The sequence below is a fragment of the Sceloporus occidentalis genome, unplaced genomic scaffold (genome assembly GCF_023333645.1).
Source record: "Sceloporus occidentalis isolate IW3139 unplaced genomic scaffold, rSceOcc1.0.p SCAF_6, whole genome shotgun sequence".
Taxonomy (NCBI): Eukaryota; Metazoa; Chordata; class Lepidosauria; order Squamata; family Phrynosomatidae; genus Sceloporus; species Sceloporus occidentalis.
In genome coordinates, this window is record NW_028316986.1 from 74,167,872 (window position 1) to 74,191,911 (window position 24,040).

General features: G+C 42.2%; 1 protein-coding gene across 5 annotated transcripts in view; it reads right to left on the minus strand.

The window, feature by feature from the left end:
• Positions 1–14,381, minus strand: part of QKI (QKI, KH domain containing RNA binding) — a 165,447-nt gene extending 151,066 nt beyond the window's left edge. For 3 of the 5 annotated variants that reach the window (XM_089530065.1, XM_089530063.1, XM_089530062.1), the window contains exon 1: positions 14,002–14,233. In XM_089530065.1, coding sequence (XP_089386191.1) covers positions 14,002–14,143 — 142 coding nt within the window. In that variant the 5' untranslated portion in view covers positions 14,144–14,233. Of the gene's footprint in view, positions 1–14,001 lie in introns of all 5 variants that reach the window. The other 2 variants (XM_089530066.1, XM_089530067.1) reach the window with 1 other exon arrangement.
• Between the last annotated feature and the right edge of the window lie 9,659 nt (positions 14,382–24,040).

The following is a 24,040-nucleotide window of genomic DNA, read 5'->3' on the forward strand; positions in this document are numbered from 1 at the left end:
TTAAAAACTAACAGGTTCAATAAACTCAAATCAGAAGGTGCCCAGATCTACTGGGCTGTCATCCAGTAGTGGTCGCTCCACTGATTAAAGATGCCAAAAAGTGAAGATTCCCCCTCCTAGGCGACAGACCACCACAAGTACCCCAAACTGCTCTGGAGGGCTGGGGAAACCTTCAGATGAAATTGGGGCCAGACACAGTGGATTGTTGGAGGGGTGGAACTACCAAATATTACCTACCTTCCTTCTGCAGACAGATCTCTACAATTAGTGTTCTGCCCACTACTAGATATAACCCATATCCATTCTTTTTCCGCAGCCAGAAGTCTGTTTTGTTGTAATGGGGAACTAATATCAGCTCCTAAAGATTATTTTTACCAATTCAAATGAAACCTATAAATTTACACATGCTGCCTATCAAAACCTTTTTATTAGCATCTCCATATCCAACCCTCAGCTCACCCCTGCAAATTCCAAATCCACCTTAAAGTCTATTTCACACATGCCTCACCTTGTCTGCTAAAAACGTCTCACAAATACCTGTCCTCCCACCCTACTGTCTAAGTCACCCCTCCCATTGTACAAAAACTACTCATTCACACTTTTCCCCTTCACTGCAACTGCTGTCAAATTGCAAATCCCACACTCATTGATAGTTGTGTTTCTGGCTTAAGTGGAATAGAGGAGATGCTGACAATGCACATAACAGTTATTGTCCACCAGGTCTTTCCTGACCCTGGAATGGCTATGCTTTGTTGCTCTGTGTTCTCAACAGTACATATTCTAAAAGGCCTGACAGCATTAAATAGTTAAACGATTTACTTACCACCACCCCAATATAACCAATTGCTTTTTCAGATATTTTGGAAAACCGACACCTAACATGCTGTAGAACTCCCGACTCAGCCTCAAAATTAATAGGGTTGCCATATCTGACCACTTCATTTCAGCAGCAGAAAGTGTTCCAGCAGAACAAGCTGACACAGTTCTAGCAGTAGCTCTAGTAGTTACTTCACCCACAGCAGCAAATACTTCAACACCCATAGCTATTATGACAGTCATCTTACACAACTCTTTCCATTGCTTTTACTGGAACAAAAACAGACACCCTCTTTCTGTACTTAGGACCTGAGAAGAGAGTGTCTTCAAAGTTTAGTATGACATCAGAGACAAAATGCAACACTTCCCTTGGGGCCAGGAGATTCCACTGGTGAGCATCAACTGTGGATGACTTTCAAAGGCTGTAAAATCAATAGCAAACTGACATGCTCCAAAAGGATTGCTACTAATTTAGTGATGATTGAAAGTATCACAGAGCTGTTAGTGGAGATTAAAACTGGTGAAAAATCAGTGGACTTTACTCTCAAAATATGTTTTATTCAAGAAAATAGCCTGGGGCCTTATACCAGTCACTGGTCCAAAACACACTGCAGAAATAATCCAGTTTCAGACAGCTTTAACTGCCCCGGCTCAGTGCTAGGGAATTCTGGGAATTGTAGTTTATTCAGGCACCAGAGCTCTCTAACAGAGAAGGCTAAATGTTCCACAAAAACAGAGTTCCCAGAATTCCCTAGCATTGAGCCAGGGCAATAGAAGCAGTTTCAAACCAGATTATTTCTGCGGTGTGTTTTGGACCACTCTCTGCCTAATCCTAACCCACAGGCTTCTGGAAAGAATAAAATGCAGATAGGGAGGAACTACATATCTTTCACCAATATCACCAGAAAAAGGAAAGAACAGAAACATAGTAAGATCTCAACTTCAACATTAGTAAATAAAGAAAAATCATAACACAACAAAATTATTATTTCTGTCTGCTTAAATTAAGGGATCCAAACTCATTCATGCTACTTTTAGGGACAAAGAAGATGCAATGAAAAGGTTAACTCTCATTGTAGCACAATACACATCATCTATGGTGTGCCTAATTCAGGCTTGTACAGCGGCCCCTTAGTTATATGCTGGGGTTTGGTTCCAAGATCCCCTGTGGATAACAAAATCCATGGATGCTCAAGTCCCATTAAATATAATGACAGCAAAATGGTGTCCCTTATAAAAAATGGAAAATCAAAGTTTGATATTTGAAATTTATACTTTTTTGGAACATTTTCAAACCATGGATGCTTGAATCTGTGTATAAAAAATCTGTGTATAAGAAGGGCTGACTGTATTTAACAATTTCTAGGTAGCCATACATGAACAGGAAATCCACAAAAGGAAAGAGAGGTGGCCAGTGGAAGGCAGATCATTTCTCACTTTTGAAAATATATGGTGTCTGTGCTGTTATGCCCTTACTCCACAAACAGTATGGAAATAAAGTGTGCTGAAGAAGGACAAATTGCTCCCCTTCTTTTTGACAGTTCAGTAGGTAGATGGTGTTTGTTTTTAAAATAGACTTGTATGAGACCAGAGTGGCTTTGCCATGTGGGGTGAAGTAAAGATAGATGCTGATGGAAATTTCATCTAGTAGCTTAGCAAGCTAAATGTTTAAAAAAAAACATAGGATGTGAACATGTGCAGTTTTTTTACAAAGATAATCTAATCATAATCATGACTGATTTAAGAAAAACAGAAATAACAATCAAGAATCAGGAATCAACAGTACTCTGCCCATTTGCACTGGACTGGTGACTAGTGCTTCAACAAACCTATACCATGCCAAACAGATCTGAACATATTCAGGGAGAACAAACATGTGCTGCAGTTCTTGACAATGTTATCTAAATCATCCAAAAGAAAAACATGAACACTAGAACTTCAGCGTTCTAGTAAAAAAGTCTAAGCACCAATGTTGCATCTTTCAGATCCCATATACAGAACCTGACAAACCTACAAATAAAAATGTAACACTATACAATGGAAAATTGGTGCAAATAATGGTTGGCGACTGCCATGCCATTCACATGTATTCTGTCCTATTTCTATTTCTGTACAGAAATCATACTATTTTCTATTCACTCTTTATTAAATTAATAACATCCAAACCTATATAATGAGATCTCAGGATAGTGTACAAGTGCAATCAGTTTTAAGATTAAACAATTGTAAAAAATAAAAAAAGGTTATCAGCTTAAAAGCATATTAAACAATTTATCAGGTAAAGTAAGTATTTAAATTGTTAGACCATTTAAAACCACATATATGGACATTTTGGAATACAGTATAAACATGTATAAGTCTAGAAAATTTAGGCAAAAATTGACTCCCAAAAACTTTATCGACTTATAGCAATAGTAGTTTCATTTATATACTGCTTCATACAACCTCAGCAGTCTCTAAGTGGTTTACAATTGTGGGCTAATTGCCCCCACAAGTGTAGTACTTATTTTAGCAACCTTGGAAGGATGCAAGGCGGACATATCTACAGGTCAACCTAAGTATTATGTTTTAACACTCATTTAACAAAGGACCCATCCCCTGATAAAAGGCAAGAGTGTTCTATCCTGGAAGCTCTGACCCCTCTCTGTTCTCACACCCTCACAGTCTTTAATGTCAGCACAAACAGTTATGATTACTGGGATGTTATAAGTTTGCTTCATCCTTTAGATCCTTTCTTACATGCTCTTAGGTTTTACCCTCAACATATCTATGGCCTCAAAATCTGCTCTCAACTTATACATGAGGTCAACGTATAGCCGAGTATAAGCAGTAAATCAGCCCACAAACATAGCTATGGCCTGTTACAGACTGCCAAAATAAAGCTGCTTCGGGTCTCTTTGGAGGTATGCTATTTAAATTATGCATGGGTCCTAAGAGTCCAGAGGTCGCGCCAAAGCCACACTCCATTCCTAAGTACTGCAGGGCAGCTTTGGTGCAGCTCCCGGATTCTTAGGATGCATGCATCATTTAAACAGCATACCTCCAAAGAGACCCGAAGCAGCTTTATTTTGGCAGTCTGTAACAGGCCAATGTTTTCATCTGCTGCCCAAATAAAGCCAGCATTACCACCAATTGATCCTCCAAGCAGAAGGCCTTCCACAATTTGGATGCTGCAGCCACACAACTGATCCCACAGGTGGAACAAAGAGGAGTGGCCCATCAAACCTCAAGGAAGGCCTCAATCCCCAGGCAGACATATATAAGAGAAAGTGCCCCTTCAAGCAGCAAGGTTCCTAAGCCATTTTTTGCTTAAAATGTGATCACCAGCACTCTGGATTCAGCGCAGAAGCATATTAACAACCAGTGCAGTTCCATAAAGGACTGAAACAAACTTATCTGCTTACCTCTCTATTTATTTTTATTTTGTAATCGTTGATTGTTACAGCAATGTTAACAAGCCTGAAGTCCTTTTGTAACTATGTAATTTTCCAACCACAATAAAAATCCTTCACCACCTTTACAGAAAAAGAGGCCAAACATAAGTAACTTTTTCTTCAGTTAACTCCCCCATCACAAGCCAACTATGTCCTGCTTATGCATCTGAGGAACATGGCTGTAAAGTCTGAAATATGAAAGGTCACAATCTTTTACAGTGCTCACTTACTCATCATCAAACACTACTATATCAAACTAGGAAAGAAACATTCATGTATCATTCTATTGTACAAACATTCAAGTTTCCAGAAAGTCCTCATTAGAAAAGTAAAACAATCAAATAGTAGTCAAAGAAAAACAAATAGTGAGCTGGCTACACAATACTAATTGTAACACCTAGACTGAAATAATACATACTTACATAGACTATTGTGTGTGTACGCCTTCAAGTCACCTGTTGACCTTTGGTGAACCCATGTTATTTCATAGGGTTTTCTTAGACAAGAAACACTCAGAGGTAGTTTTGTCACTTTCTTCCTCTGAAATATAGCCTACTGTATTTGATATTTCAAATACCTTCAATAGTAAATCCAATAAAAACAGTGAAGTATAACAATTCTCAAGAAAATTCCTAGTGCTTTAATATTGTAATTTAGCATTCTACCACGCTTACAAATTCTGACTACTGGAATATATGAGCTATGCTATGCAGACAGCTAGAATTCTAAACCATCTCCCCTAACAATTAAAGCGAACAGGTTTGCACCATTCATCTCTAAAATCATGTTAGTTGGGTAACAGGTACCAAACTGTCACAAATGCAGAGTGACACTTATATACATCTGACTGCACCCATGTAATCTCCATGAAACTCAACTGCCTATCAACAACAAATCAGTTCATATATAATATACTATATTATATATAGTATATACTATAGTGAAAATTATCAAATGTGTTTTTATACATTAGCTTTTATGTTTTAACCAAAAGCATGTAATGTTCCCCTTGGTTGTGAAAACACTTTATCACTTTCCTTTATGGACTCCAATGGATTACCAGTCTTATCTTCTGTTCTAGTGAAATTAATGCAACTAACTGGTTTATTAACAGTAATAACCCTTCCCATTTCAAGACATAATAATGGTATTTTCATATTCCAAAACATCATAATAAAATGGCCTTGAGAGAACCATTTTGAAGGCTTTCCCAAAAATTAGGATCCCATTCTTCACATTTGTATTAATTTGAAAAATAGTAGCACTTAGGGCAACCTGAAACCTTGGACTGTCCCTTGGTGTGACTGTTTAACCTAGAACAACCCCATCCAATTTCTCTCCAGCCCTATTGATCAGCTTTCCCCCTGGTTTTTGAACTACCGTTTTTCTGGTGGAGATAACTGGAGAACAAGTCAGACTTTCACCTCACAAACATGCCCAGTGATCCTTATATCTCAACAGAGAGAGATTTCTATATGGTGTATACAGCATCTTTGCATGCTAAGTGTGATTGGGTGCACACTAAGGTGTGTTCATTGTGCAGACCATTCCTCCAGGCCAAATCAGATATTTCTCAACATTCACCATATATGAAATGTTTTCAACTACTGAATTTAAAGCAAAGAGGGGCATGTCATTATTTCAGAGTGTATGTAAATCCACTTACACCACCATCAGGAAAACCACGTATCAAAGGCAGAAACTCACGCCAGCCATCAACCTTTACACACACTGTATAAATATGGATGCAGTGGCTCAGTGGTTAAGACACTGACTCTGATGGCTGCAAGATCAGCAGGCTGGCAGTTTGAGACCCAAATACCGTGTGACAGAGTAAGCTCCCATCACTAGTCCCAGCTTCTGCCAACCTAGCAGTTCGAAAGCATGCAAATGCAAGTAGATAAACAGGTACCACTTTGGTGGGAAGGTAACAGCATTCAGTGCAATCATGCTGGCCACATGAACACAGAGTTGTCTTTGACAACACTGGTTCTTTGGCTTAGTAACAGAGATGAGCACTGCCCCCTACAGTTGGACATGATTTGACAACCTTGTTACAGGGGAAACCTTTACCTTTAACCAATAGTGACTTTCTACTAGTGAAAGGCTCTTTCATTCATGTAGGCTGGGGCTCTCAAATTTTGAAGAAGCCTCTGGGATTCTCTGGAACAGCATAGGATTTGGCATGAAAGCCTTCAGTGGGTTGAGGGGATTGGTAAAAATAAGAATGCCCTGCATATGTCTAGATAGAAGATGCTGATCAATGAAATAAGACACAGTGTAGTATCTACTTCAAATATTTCAAAAAATGTTTAGTGTGGTAATTACTCAAAAAGACAGCGTGGTGTAATGTTTTTTAGTGTTGGACTATGATTCTGGAGACCAGGGTTCAATTCCCTGCTCAGCCATGAAAGCCACAGGGTAACCTTGGGCAAATCACACGCTCTCAGCCTCAAAGCAAAGCAATGGCAAACGTCCTCTGAACAAATCTTGCCAAGAAACCCCCATGATAGGTTAGCCTTAGGGTCACCATAAGCCAGAAACAACCTGAAGGCACACAACAAAAACAATTTATTCCAAAGAATATCATACTGCTAGACATTATGACATTTACATGTAATTTGCAATGTAATTCTATTATTTCCGTAATTGAGAGCCAGAAGCACAATAGCAAGCCATGTTTTGAAGTGCAAATCTTAACTTCCAAATGGAAACTCTACTTCCAATCTACATAATGTTTTGCATTTTGCATTTTAATTTCACTTAAGTAAGTTTGGGGGGAAATCTTGGTAAATTTAACTGCACTTCTGTGAACAAATTTGTTTTCCATTCAGCAATTCTACTACATACATCTTGCCTATCTGGAACAACATAAGCAAAGTGTTAGCATTTATTCACTCTTAAAACCTTATGGAAGAGCAGAACAAATGCCCTTGCATGTTTTTTAAACCATGCTTTCAGAATACTTTAAACTTACACATATCCCATAAATTACTCCATATATTAAACAGTCTTTGTTTATTAATGGGAACTGATGTAACTATCTAACACATACATGAGAAATTTCATACTTTTTTTAAAATGAAAAACAAAAGTGCTATGAAGACTCAATAATGGGGGAACAGGGAATCAAACCCCAGTCTCCAGAATCATAGTCCAACACTCAAACCACTACATCATACTAGCTGTTTGAATAAATACCACACTAAATACTTTTGAAATCTTTAACCAGGCCCAAGTACAATTTCTAGTCCCAACTAGCACAAACCCAAGGAGTGCATTTCTGAATATTAGGTCTACCCTAATTGCGGTTGCCTGCTAAATTTAGGATAGATTTAGACAGGACATAAAAATATGAGCAGCAATACTGGACCAACTGTTACTTACAGAGATATACCACATATTGATTTAATAATGTATGTCTATTCAACAGGTATATTCTAGTTTGATATAAATTTGCTTTAGTCCTTTGTATGGCATTCTATTTGAAGCAATGTGAAATGCATTTTTTGTTTTTTAAAAAAGCAATATTGCATTCAGTTTCAAATGTTTCGTCTTTAGTTTTAGAATCAGGAACAAATATAACTGCCTATAGGCTATAAATGAATATAATGGAGAAGGTCTGTTATAAGATAGGTCTGCGGAAAACTTTGGATACCTTACTATCCTTTCTACTCTTACAGGAAGACACTGATAAACATTCAACTCTAGCTTTCCGGCAGCAAAAAGTGATCAGAATTGGCCACACAAACTGATACACTTACTACTATAAACCAAGATGTAGCAATTCTGCAAAGGTGTTGTACCTGAAATTTTTATTTTAGGGAAATCTGCATTTCTGATTATTTTCTAGGGAAGAAATGGTATTGTTCCGAAATGTGTAGATTGTGACCTTTACTCACCTAGGCTTCTTTTGGGGCTTAGAGATCAGAAACCACCGAACATTACATGGGAACAATACAAGCACTCAAGTCTCACATTTTCCTCACAAGCAATATTTGTGTTTACCTACTACAGAAACGACGTCACTTGAGAGAGTTTATAAGGGGGTTTTGTTATGATCACTTGTTCAATGAACCAGCTGTAGGCTCACAAACGTCTGCAGGTATAAGACAGCGGAAAGACGAATGTGAAATGTATACATCGTTGTAGATGGCTCTTCCGAGAGAGGGTTTGAAATACAAGGGTCCAGTCCCACGGTTTTTGTTTTGGAATCATATGTTGTTAAGTAAGAATTCCATAATTCACAATATATTTTAGAATTATAAAAAGAAGGGATTTATAAGATACCAGTATTGTTGTTTTGTTTAATCACAATTTGTTTCCTGGGAAAAAACCACCTAGTTCTGAGAGAGAATGAGCTCTCCCAGATGAGCCCAAGGAAGAATGACTTCTCCCAGTATACCTCCGTGGATTTTGCCAGTTATTGCCTGCTTCGTGTGTCTCCTGGGGAAGAGAGGTGTTGGCAGTAATTATGCGGATCTGCACCAGAGTTCTGCCAAAGTTTTTATTTTATTAAATGGAGGGAATGCCTTTTTCCTCTTAATGTCACAGCGCAAAAGTGTTATTTCACTGAGGCATTATACGTTTTAAGAAAAGAGACTTTTTTTCTGCTATCACTTGGAATTTTAAAAAAACCTCAAGGTGGGAAACAGTATGTTACATCTGATGCCAGCAACTGTCAGAAAATAATTAAGTACAAGAGAAAATGTCTTTGGATATTATTATTTTTTAAAAAAACTGAAAACTAAAGCATCAAATGATACAATGTCTGTCCTGTATGGAGGTGCCCAATGTTCAATTTTTTATTACAGGATTACAGGAGGTCACTTTACAGAAAGTGCAAGAAAAATGACCACTCAGAGAAAGATGGACTTGAGCATGCAGCCTTTGTCCAAGTGCAAACTGCTATTAAAATTGGTTAAAGTACTGTATACAAATGGTTTTTGACTGTAATAGCGTATACTGAAAATCAAAAAGGAAAGGATGAGAGTTCTAGGTCCTCCACTGCTCTGTGAAACTGGGGCAAAATGTAAGGAAATGGCAATTATCACTTTAACTATTTCTTTGGGAATGTGAATTGTTTGTTACATCATATTATAAATAATTAAATAAACAATCTTATTTATAAATAGTATGCTTAGCTAAATTTATTGAGCCTCTTACTATTCCAATATACTGGACATTTATACACATAATTCTAGAAAATGTCCAAGGATTGAATATAAACCAAGTTGTAAAGGTCTCAAAATTGCATATCCTACACAGCAAGCCCCCCAGACAGTCCATTATACAAGCATTAAAAGTGAAAATTTCTGAGAGGGACTCTTTCCAATTTTTCTGAAGATGCAGTACACAATCTCTTTACAGTTGTGAGAGAAGTTGCAAAACTGTATTTTAGAGACTGAACATTTGACTGCCCTCATAACAACTCCACTTAATACTAAATAAAAAGGAGATAAAACAAGGAAAACGTTTTCTGTATTTAGATGTTTGGTTGTACCATATACTTCTGGTACTCTAGTTTCCACTGAGTTCTGTTTTCTCTTCAATCAATTAACTAAGATCAAGTCATGCTGCTAACTTAGGCTGCATCAACACTGCAGCAATGATCCGGTTTAACACCGCTTTAACCATCAGGCTCCATACTATGGAATTCTGGGAATTGTAGCTTGTTGTGGCCCCAGAGAAGAGCAGAATGAGATTGCGACTACATCTGCGCTGCAGCAATAATCCAGTTTGAGATAGCTTTAACTCACCTGGCTCAATGCTAGGGAATTCTAGGAACTGTAGTTTTGTCAGATATTTAGCCTTCCCTGTCAGAGAGCTCTGGTGCCAGAATAAACTACAATACCCAGGATTCCCTAGCACTGAACCAAGGTAATTAAAGCGGTCTCAAACTGGATTATTTCTGCAGTGTGTTTTGGATGTTAGTTGCTTTCTGAACATTCATTAAACTGAATGGTTTAGCTGTAGTGAGTTTAATCTCTAAACAGAAGAATCCTCTGTTTGTCACCTAAGATATACACCTAACTTTGCTCAATGGAGCATTCAGCCAGGTAAATACCCACAAGACTGCAGCTCAAGTAGAAGTTAAGACTTAAAGCCTGCAGTGTAAAAATTCCACATGAACATTTCTGAATGTATTTGCCTACATTGGTTGACATATGAAATCTGGATCCCTCGGTAGGATTTAAAACCTAACCCTCAATGATAAAACTAACAAAAATAAACACGTTTCTATTTACTAAAAGTAACAACTTTTAGTTTTGACTGTTTTCATCACTAGAGTTTGTGATGGACTTTTAGCAAACAACTGTTGGATTTACACTCCTTCTAACTGGAGAAAGCTCCCATTTCTTACAAGCTGCTATAAGCTAAGGAAAAAAGCAGCCTCATATTGATTAGGTTGCTCTAGATATATCTGTCGCTAGATATGGGCCAATATTCAATGGTTAGCCCTCTGTACTGCCAAGTCTGCCCCACAATCTCTTCTTAAGGTAGATTTTTAGGATACAGGGAGCTGAAGGAAGACAAGGAAATGCTAATTCTGGCAGAAGGTGCAGAATCAAGGGAAAGGATTTCATTGGATACTGGCCAAGACATTTACAAGGAGAAATAAAAGCTATGGATGGCTTAGAAAATCCACCCTATTTTAGAAAATTTTCCTTTACTGTACATGCAAATATTTGAAATTAATGTCTTTGAATTGAACAGAGACCATTTAAGGATACTGTCAAAAGGTACCTATCATTTGCAACAAATTCACTGAAATGTCCCATGTCATATAAATATGTCAGTTTATTAACTTTTTAAGCCTTTTTAGTCTAATCTAATCATCCTGGCAATTAAGGACTAAATAAAAAATAGTCTTTATCTACAGTAGTCATTGAATCAGTTGGACAGAAGTCAATTGTGACTAACAAACTGTATTCATTTCAAAGCGTCTACTCTAGGTAGAACTACTGGATTTAGTGCTATTGCGGTGGGGAAAAAAACGTAGGATTAGCAAAAGCTGTAGAACTCAACCATTTCTCCCTTTTGCCTCACTGAAACACCAAATTCCCAGGATGTTTTCAAAGGTACACATTTGTTGTTGCTGCGTGTCTCCAAGTCATTTCGAATTATGGCAGCCCTAAGGCAACCCTATCATCTGGTTTTCTTGCTACTTCCCCTGAGGCTGAGAGCACATGATTTACTCATGGTCACGTATGATTTTTAACAGATCCAGAATGCCACTTGAACAAAAAAAAAATGGACTTTCTCCTGTGCGGCAAACTACTGACAGTAGTATCTAGTTAAAAAGAAAAGAAAAGGAGATCACTTCATAAAATCTCAGTGATGATAATTATAAAAATACGTCTATCAAAAAGGGGGAGAAAGGCAGAAGGGAAAAATTGCTGAATAGTTTTTAACACTAGCTGGCTCTTTTGCTATGGAATTCTGGGAGTTGGAGTTTGTTGTGGGGCCCAGAGCAGAGCTCCACGCCGCTCTGGGCCCACAACAAACTCCAACTCCCAGAATTCCATAGCAAAGAGCCAGAAAAAGAGTTAAACCGGGTTATTTCTCCAGTGTGGATGCAGCCTATATCTATCTATCTATCTATATCTTACAACTTTTTTGAAAAAGAAAGAACTGGCGCCCCTTAGTGTCCAAATTTTAAAAGCCTTTTGCTCCTCTGCTGAATCTGCATGGAAGAGGGCTGGTTTTGTTGGGTGTTTTCCCCCCCTTTCTTTCCCCTTCTGCATTCCAGAAAGTTTTCAGCCTCTGCAGCCCTTCCAGGCAAGAGCCAAGGCAAACAGGAAAAGGCAGGAAGCTTTAAAGAGGCAGCTGCACTTTTGCTCTCTGGGCTCCCAAGGAGAGGAGTCCTGCAGAGAGAAGAAGGGAGGGGAGACACTGAGGGTGGGGCAAAGCCAGATGTTATCAGGCTCACTCCCAATGTTGGAGGGAGGAGGAGAAAGAAAGAAAGAAAGAAAGAAAGAAAGAAAGAAAGAACTACACTCCTGTTAATTCAAGGGCTTCTCCTGGAGCCTGAAGGGCATTCAAATGGTGCCATGACCTCACGCATTCCTCTGAAATATCCTTTAGACACAAGAAGAAACATTCCAGGCTTTTTGTTCTGGACAAAGCTGGTGTGTCTCCTTCCTTCCCAGAACAATCCAGTGATCCAGGAACTTTATGTATTCTTTTTATGCCTTTGTGTTCACTTTCACTGATTTCAGTCTGTTTCTCTGTTTTGTACCTCAGAGCTTCTTCTGCAGAAAGCCCCCTAATCTGGAAGTGGTTCCTGAGAAGAGTAGATATAGTCCACTTCATATTTTTTCAGCGTCATCCAAACTGGAGGTTTTTTCAGGAATAAAATTCCTCAGCCGCCATTTGGCTTCAGACAAAACCCTTAAAGCTAACAAATGTCTGCTAAGTTTGCCAACAATTCTGGCTAAGAATTATTGGGGGGGGGGGGAATATATATATTAAAAAAAAGATCAAATTATTCATCCCAAGATCAGAGCCCACTACTTCTAAAGGGCAAAGCCAGCCCTAGGTTTCCATGTAGTGACAGAACTCAGAGACATAGCTGTGTTAGTCTGTAGAACCAGCAAATAAGAGAGAGATCTTGTGGCTCCTTGAGACCCACCGGAAGAAAGGAAGTTGGCAGCATGAGCTTCCCTAGGCTAAAGTCTACTTCCTCAGATGCACTGGGCCCCATGACTCCCTCAGGCTTTGGGATCCCATTTCCCAGGGATTATTTGGGATGAACCCCCCAAGCAGGACCCAGAGTTGGTTTTAACATGACAAGATCATTATGAAGGTTTGGGCTCCAATCCCCCCAAAGACTGAAAGCCTGAGCAACGCTGAGGGGGGCTAATGCTTTTTTCCCTTTGTAAAGTCTTCCAGGAGCGGATGCTAAAAGGGTTAATACTGGTTTTAAAACCACCTTCCCAAAAGGTGGCCTCTTCTAAGCCTAGGAGGCGGCGGAGAGGGACCCCTGAGATCCAAGGGCCCCTTCCTTCCTTCGCCCTGGGAACTTTCCCGGCCCTTCCGTCCAAAACCCGAAAATGGAGGAAGCTGGGTCTGTTTCACTCACCAACTTTGAAACAAAAATGGCCTTTAGCCTCAGAAGAAGAGCAGAGGAGGCCCCTTTGGGCTCAAGACCCAACCAGACCCAGACACACGAAAGAAAACAAACCCTCCGCTCCTTCCCTTCGCCAAAGAAAGGAAGAAAGAAAGAAGCCCAAGTCGTTCTGAACCCTTAAATCACGCCGCCATCGGCCTATTCTCCCTCCCTTAGCCCTCTTTCCCTCTCCCCCGGAGGGATCTGATCCTGAGGGAAACAGGGGGGACCCTCCAAACTGTGTATCCAACCATCTTGGCTTCCCTCCCAAAAGCAAAAACTTCTTCGTCGACTTCCCTCTCCGCCTTGGCTTTCTGTTTACGGGGAAAAGGAGGCCGAAAAGGCCAAGACGCCATTGAAAGGGGCAGAGAGGAAAAAGGAGCCCGGCCCCATTTTGTTTCGGGACACAAGCGAGGCGAGAAAGGGGGCGTCCTCACTGGGGAAATAGCCCGGTTCGGCTGCGCTTTGACTCTTTGTCTGGCTCTTTGCTATGGAATTCTGGGAGTTGGAGTTTGTTGTGCGCCCAGAGCGGAGCCCCACAACAAACTCCAGCTCCCAGAATCCCATAGCAAAGAGCCAGCTAGCGTTAAAGCGCTGCCAAAGCGGGCTATTTCCCGGCGTGCTTCCGTTGCTCTATACCTTCGTCGAGGAGCCTCTCGAGGTGGTTGAATATCCCGCAGAAGTTGGGGAGGCTGCTCATGAGCTTCTTGTCGTTCATCAGCTGCATCAGGTAATCGGGGCTGGGCTTGGGCTTCTCCTTGGTCTCCATTTCCCCGACCATATTCCAAGCGGAGGGAGGGGGCAGCGGGCCGAAGAGGCAGCCCGGGAGACCGGCCGGGCGACCGCCGCACTGGGCCACCGCCAGTGGGGCTGGGCTTGGGGCGGGCGAGTGGGTCTCTTCCCCCTCCCCTGATGCTAAAAGCCGGGGGGCGCCGACGCAGTCAACGAAGAAACCAACGGCAGGGTCCCGGCCGAAGACGACGCCGACGAAGAAGAAACGAAGCACAGAAGCGGAGAGGGACACTCAGTGGCCGCCGACGCTGCCAACCCCTCCTCCCTCTGGATCCTCCGTTCCCCTCCTCGGCGCTCCCGCTTCCTCTCCCGCCGCCACGCACGCAGCGCTCCTGGTTGTAGGAAGAGTGTAGTATTAGCAGCAACGGAGGCGGCGGCGGCGGCGGCTCCTTCTCCTCCTGCTGTTTCCCTCGCCGCCGCCACAAAGGGGAGGAAGGCAGGCGGGGAGGCGGGCGGGCTTGGCTGCTGGTTCCCGAGGAGTCCTCTCCTCGTCTTCGTCTTCTTCTCCTTCCTCCGCCGCCGCCGCCGCCGCTGCTTCTGGTGTTGCCTCCGCCGCCGCCGCCTTCCCTGCCGCCCCGCCCGCCTCCCTCCCCTCTTTCCCTCCCGTTCGCTCGCGAGGGGCGAGTCCTCCTCCCAGCCCTCCTCCTCTTCCTGCCGCCTCCTTGCTCCTCGTCGCCGCCGCCGTCGTCTTCCTCCTCCACCTCAGTTCGCTCTGGAGTTCGCTTCAGGCTCCGCTGCTGCTGCTGCTGCTTCTGGAGGAGGAGAAGGGAAAGGGAAAAAGGGGCCAGGCGAGGAGGAGGAGGAGGAGGAGGGCGGGGCGGCCCTTGATGAACGGCGATGGCTCTGGCTCTGGCTCTGGCAACGGTGTCGGTACCTCAGCCCAGCCCCGCCCAACCTCCCTCTATGGCTTCGCCGGGGACTTTGCGAGGGAGGGGTGAGACCGACCACCGGGGCGAAACGGCTAGGCTTGGTTTGGCTGAGAGCTTGAGAAGGCGGTGTTGTTCCGCTCGCAGACAATATCACACTCGCCTATCCCCCGCTTTTGTCTCTCTCTCTCTCTCTCTCTCTCTCACACACACACACACACACACACACACACACACACACACACATATACAGGTATATATATATATAGAGAGAGAGTATGGGCGCGCGCACAGTTTATTTATTTATTTATTTATTTGAAAGGCTGGCGCCGCTCCCTGACGGTAACACGCTCCGGTACTTTTATAAGGCGTCTGTTGGCGCGCATGCGCGCTGGTGAAGTGGCGCGCGACCTTCCCCCTCCCGCACAAGCTTTTTTCTGCTTCCTCCTCTTTGCCCCGCCCCTCCCCCCACGTCTCCCTTTTTTGTTTTTGCATTTTACAAACAGGAAGAAAGCGAGCACGAGAAACTCCCTTTTTTAACTTAAAAAAAACTTCAACCAATAGGGGCGGGGCTGCGTCACGTGTTGCCAAGCTAGGGAAAGGGAAGTCTTTCTCTCCCTCCCCCCTCACTTCACCCGTGCCGCGTTACTACTGAGAGCGCATGCGCTCCCCGTAAATTGTTTGGAGGGGGAGGTGTTGTGTGGGTTTGGGTTTGGTTTTTGGAGGGGGGAACACTGGCGTCTCTAACGAGCGCGCGCTCCCAATTCTATTCACCGCTCCTCCTCCTCCTCCTCCTCCTCCTCCTCTTTTTAAGGTGCTGGAATGGAATCGAAGGGGCGGGGCTAATTTGAGGTTGGCGCCTGCGCAGTAAACAAAAATAGACGGGGGGGAAACACAGGGGTTGCCTCACACAGAGGCGGCATTTAGCTGCTCGCCTGAAAGCGGGAAAGGCGGAAAGGCGAGGGAGTCTCTGAGGAGAAAGGGGTGTTTCCGTACTCAGAACAAAAATACACACAAGGTTGTGTTTCCCTTCTGAGGGCCCTACAGTAACACACACACACACATATATATGCCAACCAGGTGTGGAAAAACGTGGGCTGCATCTACACTGCAGGAATAACCTGGTTTCACACCGCTTTTGACTGCCATGGCTCAGGGTCAAACTGCATTCTCCAGTGTAGACGCAGCCTAAATCTCTCAAGAATGCTAGTGGGACTTAATATAAGAGAAAGAAATAAGGAACAGATGATGTGGAAAGATCCATGAAAGACATGTGAAGAGTTAACAGAGGAAAATGGATACAAAATACTTTATAAAGTGTTCAAGAATACTTGGGGGGGAAAGAAAGATTTTTTTTCTTTTTGCAAAAATATAAAGTTAATGTAAAAAGTGGAAAGGGCAGATGAAACTGAATGATCAGGAAATTAACACACACGTATTTGTAGCCATATAAATCATGGAAGCACAAGACACTACAACCCACAACATTCCCATATGTGTGTGTGTGTGTGTATTCCTCTCAAAACAAAAACAAAAGAGTAAATAAAAAGATAACAAATATTGACTTCCCAGTTGCCAAGACAAAAAGTGTATCTCTTAATCCCCATTTCTTTAATATAGGGTTGCCATAAGTCAGGAGCTCCAAACCAGGACAAATGTAGGGCAACATTTTCAAATGTAGGACACATTTTAAAAAATTGGAGGACATGCAAAAAAAATTGGGGATTTTTTTAAAATGTTAATATAAATGTGTGTTTTTAGGCATGATCAAAATGGAGGACATTTTGGCATTATTCCTAGACAGATGGCAGAAATGTATTTGCCCTCAGGTTCAACTGTACTTCTCAGAAGTGTGTACTTGGGCAAGGGACTGTGGTTTTTCTTCACTGCGCATGAGTTTGTAAAAATCACAGCAAGTTACATTGGCCATGCCTCAGAGGCTTGTTAATATCAATATCACCATCATTATCATCATCATCATCATCACTATAATTGTCCAGGAAAGGCAGACTTGTTAGCATTCAAAGCGCCATAAATACACAGAAAATGCACTTGCATATATTTAATAATAAAAAATAATGGGAAAAAAATAAAAAACAAGGCAGGGGTGTATATATTTCATAATAAAAATTAATGTAATAAAATAAAAAACAAGCAATAATAAAAATTAATGAAATAAAATAAAGCAAGTAATAATAAAAAGTAAAGAAATAAAAAAGCAATAATAAAAATTAATAAAATAAAATAAGTATTTTAAATTTTTTAAAATAATTTAAAAACCCCAAAAAACCAAGGCAGACCTAATGGCCACTGACTCAGCTTTCCTCCTCCTCCTCCTCCTCCTCCTCCTCCTCCTCCTCCTCCTCCTCCTCCGGCCCAATTCTGCCCTGGCCTTCAGGCACCCTTCCTCCGGCTCCTTCCTCCTCCTCCTCTTCCCCTCCTCCTCCTTAGGATGGCTGGCGCTCGCGCGCGCTTGTGAAGGAAAACGGAGCAGGCGCACACACACACAGAGGGAAGCGGGGCAGACACACATGCGCAGAGGGAAGCGGGGCAGGCGCGCGCGCTGCCGCTGGCCCCTGCTGAGGCCTGGGTGGCGCGCGCCGAGGAGCCCGTCCTCTTTGGCCAGCTGGCCAATGGCTGGCTGGCCAAAGCAAGGGACAAGCTCCTGTTTTGGAGCCCCGCGCACGTGGGTGGGCAAGCCCTGACGCGGTGGCGGCAGCGCTTCTGCCGCCGAGGAGGAGGAGGAAGGCGGAGCCGGAGGAGGAGTTGGGTTGGCGCCGCAGCCAGCCGCATTAGCGGCAGCGGCTATGGCCGCAGGAGGAGCGGACCCCAAACCGGGAACAAGGCATGGGGGGCCCCCAAACCGGGCCGGGACCGGGGGGGCCCCCCAAAAGCGTGATTGTCACGGGAGCCGCCGGGTTATGGCATCCCTACTTATATAAACTTCCTGTGGAAATTGTGTTTTTTAGGAGGCATGCAGAGGGGGTTGTGATGTTAGTTGTTCTAAAAAGCAAAAGCCTTATGATTCTCCTTCAAGAACCGAGGTGTGCTATAGTACTATATACAGTCCTAATGTTAAAGTCCAAAACATGGACTTTTTAGTTTGGAAAATCAGTTCGCAGAGGGATCTCGCAGCACCTTTGGGACTAACTGTGACTGGATTACCACACTATACCCTTATAGTGCTGCTATTCCACTTTTACTGCTGCCTCTTGTTGCATTCTGGGATTTGCAGTTTAGGGAGGAGCATTTAGAATTCTCAGGCAGAGAGCTCTTAGGCCTCACTGGACTACAAACCCCAGAATGCAACAGCCAGAGCAGTACAAGTGGAATAGCAGCGCTATAAGAGCATACTGAAAGATTGCTTTTGTAGCCTTTTGAGCCTACTTCCTCAGGTGCATGTTTCAAGTAGAAAATCCAGAGACAGACCTATATAAGCAGGTTGCATGTGAGAAAACTATTGCACCGTTGGCCCTCCATATTTGCGGATTTGGCTTTTGCGGATTTGATTTTTCACAGATTAGATTAATATGTTATCTCTATGAATCTCTAACATGTAATATCTCTAGGAATCTAAATCCTCCAGTGTAACTCTATTGTCAACTTCAACCAAAAGTCAAGAGGGAGGACTTGGAGATTCCTAGAGAGAATACTTCTCTAGTCATTTGTGGGTCCTCTAATATCATGGTCAACCTCTGACAAATCTTGGCCATAGAATTGCCCTGGAAACCTAGAGATTTGTAGAGAGGTTTTAAAAAGTGGGGGTTTTTTTATTTGCGGCTTTCCCACTTTCATGGGTGTCCTGCGCCCCTAACCCCAGCGAATGTGGAGGGCCCAATGTAGTTAGCTGCCATTAATAATATTGATAACACGGGTTTTTCAAAGAAGAGGTGGACTGCTATTTTGTTAAATGAGAAGATACTTTCTGAAAGATGGCACCTGTGTATCACATGTATGTTTGAAAAGTAAGCTAAACTTCTGAAATGGATTGTTATTAAAACTCTATTTAAGAGCCTGTTGAAAACTAGTTACATGTTTTGTTTTGTTTTTAAGCATGTCATAGTCCAGTTCTAAACACGTTGGTTTGGTAGGATGTCCCATTAATTCTATAGGACTTAGAATACAATGTAGCCAAGAGATTTTTAAGGATCAAGATGGATGTGACTGAGACAGCCACGTTCCTTTAATCTTCTCTGCCCCATTTCTGTCTAAAGCAGCAGCCCGCTTTTTACAATGGTTGCATCCACACTGTGGAAATAATCCATTTTGACACTAATTTGACAGTCATAGCTCCATCCTATGAAATACTGGGACTTGTAGTTTGTTGTGGCACCTGAGCTCTCTGACAGAGGAAGCTGAATGTCTCCCAAAACTACAGATCCCAGAATTCCATAGCAATGAGACATGGCAGTTAAAGTGGTGTCAGACAGGATTATTTGTGCAGTAAAAGGAATACATGGGTGAAAGGAAACTGAACCTTTCCTTACATCCCAATCTCTATCAAATGAAATGTTTTTCTTTGCAACTTCACTCACTTATCAGGATTGCAACCATGCTGGGATAAAAAATATTTGTAAAGGTAAAGGTAGTTCCTTCACATGAATGTCTAGTCGTAACCAACTGTAGGGGACAGTGCTTATCTCCGTTACTAAGTCAAAGAGCCAGAGTTGTCCGGAGACGACTCCAGTGGCCATGTGGCCAGCAGAACTGCACCAAACGCTGTTACCTTCCCACCGAACTGGTACCTATTTATCTACTTGCATTTGCATGCTTTCAGACTGCTAGGTTGGGAGAAGCTGGGACTAGTGATAGGAGCTCACCCCATCATGCAGCACTTGGGCCTCAAACTGACAACATTCTGATCTTCCAATAATCAGAATTGGCATCTTAACCACTAAGCCACCGCATCCCATAAAGTCTGTGTGTACCAACAGTGAATATATAGATTAAAGTCCGGAAGCAATCAGAATCCTTCTCCTGAATAGCCTTGTAGTTGTTGGTTCCACTAGGATATTATTTTGCTTTGTTTCATGTAGGTCCCACTCTTATTTACACATGTGCACAGCCCCCACTGTTCACATTTTCTTTTCAGGAGGATCGTGGGTCTTGTTTTATATTACCACTGAGCGGCTGCCCAAGTTGCCATGTGATTTTTCTGTTCTTTGCACTGAAACATCAACAAAAGGGAATCATACTTCTCCACGTGACTCTGTTGCACCAAATCTGGAGCTCACGTATCTGTGGGTAAGACCCAGTCTCACCGCTTTGCTCTGTTAGTCTCCTGCCCTTTCTTGCTCTAAAAAAATGTTGCTACACTTTGTAGTAATCTTTGCAGAACCTGCTTGGCAGCTGACACGGTAATAGTGGTAAACTGCAAGCATCTTGAGGGCCACTTTATGCACCTACCTGGTCTATCATATTCTGTCTTTTTAAGTGCTTCTCGACCAATTCTTCCTTCACTGTAACAACTCACTTGGGGTTAAAAGGGGAGAACTGTAAGTACAGTATTGTCTGGCTTCATTTTGATCATTTTGACTGCCAAAAGTCTATTGATGCTGTTGAAACATTCTTTGGACTCTGAGTGCTGACCTGATTTTCAACTTTGTTTGTTTTAAATAAAAAAAAAATCTGATCATCTAAATGTGGAACAAAGTGGCAACTTGTTTAACTCACTACATAAATCCTCACCTGCTTGCATTTTTAATAGTGATTGTTACTGCATGAGGTTGTAAAAGATGTAAAAGCGGGCAGTTCCGTTCTATTTTACCAGGAATGCAACTGGGTTAGTCTGTCACAGCAAAAACAACAGAGTATAGTAGCAGCCTAAGATGTTTTTTTTATTTTGCCTAAACTTCCATGGACTGCAGTCTACAAAAGTTCATGCCAAATAATATGTCTGGACTCTAGTATTACAACAATAATTACAAAATAATTTAATGTATCTTCATGCCTTTGATACCTGTCTACTTCATAAAATATAATGAAAGATCATGAGCAGCCCAGTCCTATTTGCTTTTTTATCTAAAACATTTTCTTTCTTTAATTAATATTTCACCTTTCTCCATGTAATGGATCTAAGGTAGCTTACAGCCAATTGAAAGCATACAGGGTTGTTGTTTTTAATTGCTTAAAAGTTAAACAGTTAAACAACAGTTCTGTAAAGAAAACACAATATAAAACAATTTCTAAAAGATAAATGTATAACCCCATTAAAAGCTCTTCCTGCCACAAGAATTATAAACTAAAAGCTTGACTGACTAAAGAGATCTTTTCCTGTTGGTGGAAGGAGAGATGTAGTCCAACCAAAATTCTACAAGAGGGAATTCCACAGCCTGGGAGCAGCCAAGAAAATCCTCTCCCTCTATAGTTTTCACCAGACATACCTGTGATGGTGGTGATTCTGGGAGAAAGCTTTTCCCCAAGACATTAAAACTCAAGCCAGCTCATATAAGGAGATACAGGGGCAAAACAGATGGCCCTGAAGCGGCAACTTGACACTTTTTGGTGCTGGATCAGGCCCACAGCAACTGCATGCCATGGGTCCAATCTGGCGCTTTGCCGGCCCTAAAAGAAATATAAAAATGATGCTCCTTTTGGAGCCAGCAAAAAGACACCCTTGCCACCATGGTGGCACTTTCCAGTGCTTTCAGCATGCGGCATATAAACACAGTGCCAAAGGAGCGCCTTGATGCTGCCCGCCATGTGGTTGGGTGGCCAGTGTGATGTCGGTGTGGGGGCGTCGTCAGGGCATGCATCAGCCAAATGCCACTCCCCTACACCAGTGCTTCAAGGCGGTCTGTTTAGCCCCACAGTCTTTTATATAATCTGGTTTCAAGCCATCTAAGGCTTTAAAAGTCATAACTAGCCTTTGAATTCTGCTCAGAAATGGACCAGTAGCCAGTGATGCTGTTTTAAGGGGGGAGTTGCATGACCCCTAAAAACAGCCCCAGTAGGCAACCTGGCGACTTTGGACCCACTGAAATTTCCAAACAGTTTCCAAAGGCAGCCACACGCCGAGTGTGTTACAATAATCCAAATGACATTTAATCAAGACCTCTGATACAAGGAATGGGAGGAGCTGACACACTAGTTTTAACTATGCAAATGCAAAATCTTGGTATTCTTTCTCAAATCTGAATCCAGGTTATGCCCAAGTACGAGCCTGAGATTTCAGGGGGGAGCGTAAGAGCATCCTGCACAAATTGAATCCTAATCCCCAATCTGCTTTCCATGTGTCCAGGAGCACTTCTGTCTCATATAAATTAAACTTCGGTTTGTTTACCCTCATCCAATCTATTACTGAAGTTCAAAGATATACAGCTGAATGTTAAAGTCAGCATTGTTCATACCATTGTATTTCCCATCACTATATAGACAGCCCTCCATATCCACGATTTTTTTTTTATCCACAGATTCAAGCATCCCCAGCTTGAAAATATTTCATTTATTGTATTGTATTTAATGAGACTCAAGCATTCACAGACTTTGGTATTCACAGGGGTCCTGGAACCAATCCCCAGAGGATACCAAGAGTCCAGTGTATATGAATGTGAGAGCTGGATGGAGAGGAAAACTGATAGAAAATCAACTCATTTGAGATGCAACGTTGGAGAAGAGTTCTGCAGATACCATGGATGGCTAAAAAGAGAAACAGATGGGTCCTAGAACAAATTCAGCCTGAATGCTCCCTAGAATCCCAGAAGACTAAATTAAAGTTGTCATTCTTTGGCCACATAATGAGAAGGCATGATTCACTACAATAATGCTTGGAAAGGTAGAAGGCAGTAGGAAGAGGGGAAGACCACATATCAGATTAATAGACTTAATCAAGAAGGACATGACCCTGAGTCTGTAGGACCTGAGCAGAGCAGTTGAGGCCAGGGTACCTTGGAGATCATTCACAGGGTTGCCATGACTCAAGGTCGATTTGAAGGGAATTAAGAACAACAACATCATATCTTGAAGAAGAAAACTACAGAATTTGTTTTTAAAAGGTTTTTAAAATAAAACCAACCCTTACCATTGTGTCTCCCAACCCCTTTTTAAAACAGGATCCGTATAATAGGCCTGAGGTTCTACTAGAGGAGTGGGCCATTGTGGACCTTTGAATGTTTTTGAACTGCAACTCCCACAGTTCCTCATTACAAGATACGTGGGTCAGGCTAATAGCAGTTGCAATCCAAAAATATCTGAAAGGTGACAGTTACTCATCTCTGCTCTGTTGTTGAGAGGCAATATGACAGCCACATATTTGAAGGGATGTCATGTAGAAAATGAAACAAGCTTTATTCCTGCTCCTCCACAGGCAAAGGCACAAACCAATGGGTTCAAATTACAAGAGAAGAGATTACACCTAAGTGCTAGAAACAACTTCCTGATGGTAAGAGCTATTTGGCAGTGGCCTTTAGTTCTCTGAAAGTCTTTTATCAGAGATTGGATGACCATCACTCAGGAGTCCTTAACTTGTATATATCTGCACAACATGCCCTTTGTGTCCTTCCAGCTCTGAGATTCTGTGATGTTTTTCATCTGCCATTAGAACCAATTTAGAGGCAGCTCCAGAAAACATCACAGTTGAGTCTTCCTCTTTATTAATTTTTTTGTTTTGTTTTGTTAAAATGAGACTGTTGCTTGTCTGCCATGGAAGGCTTGTGATTTTTGCTGTCAGAATAGGAAAGAAAATTATATTTACCTGCAATTCTTTTCCATTGGGTTCAGGAACCTACCAGAATAGTATGAAAGGTGTCCGTTTGGGGTTGCGGGGCTGAGAAAGGAAGGGAAATAAGCAAAAAATCATCTCCCCCCACCACCACCACCACACTGTCTACCTGTTCACTGACTGAAACATCCTGATTGGACTTCCAGTTAGTCAGTACTCCTGCTAAAAGGGAGGAATCAACGAGTGTTTTGCTCTGTGAAGACTAATACCAAGCCTTGCCCACCCCTAGAATTCATTTTTTCAAAAGTGCAATGGACTACCTACTTACACCGATTATTTTACCCAATCAGTTGTCCACACA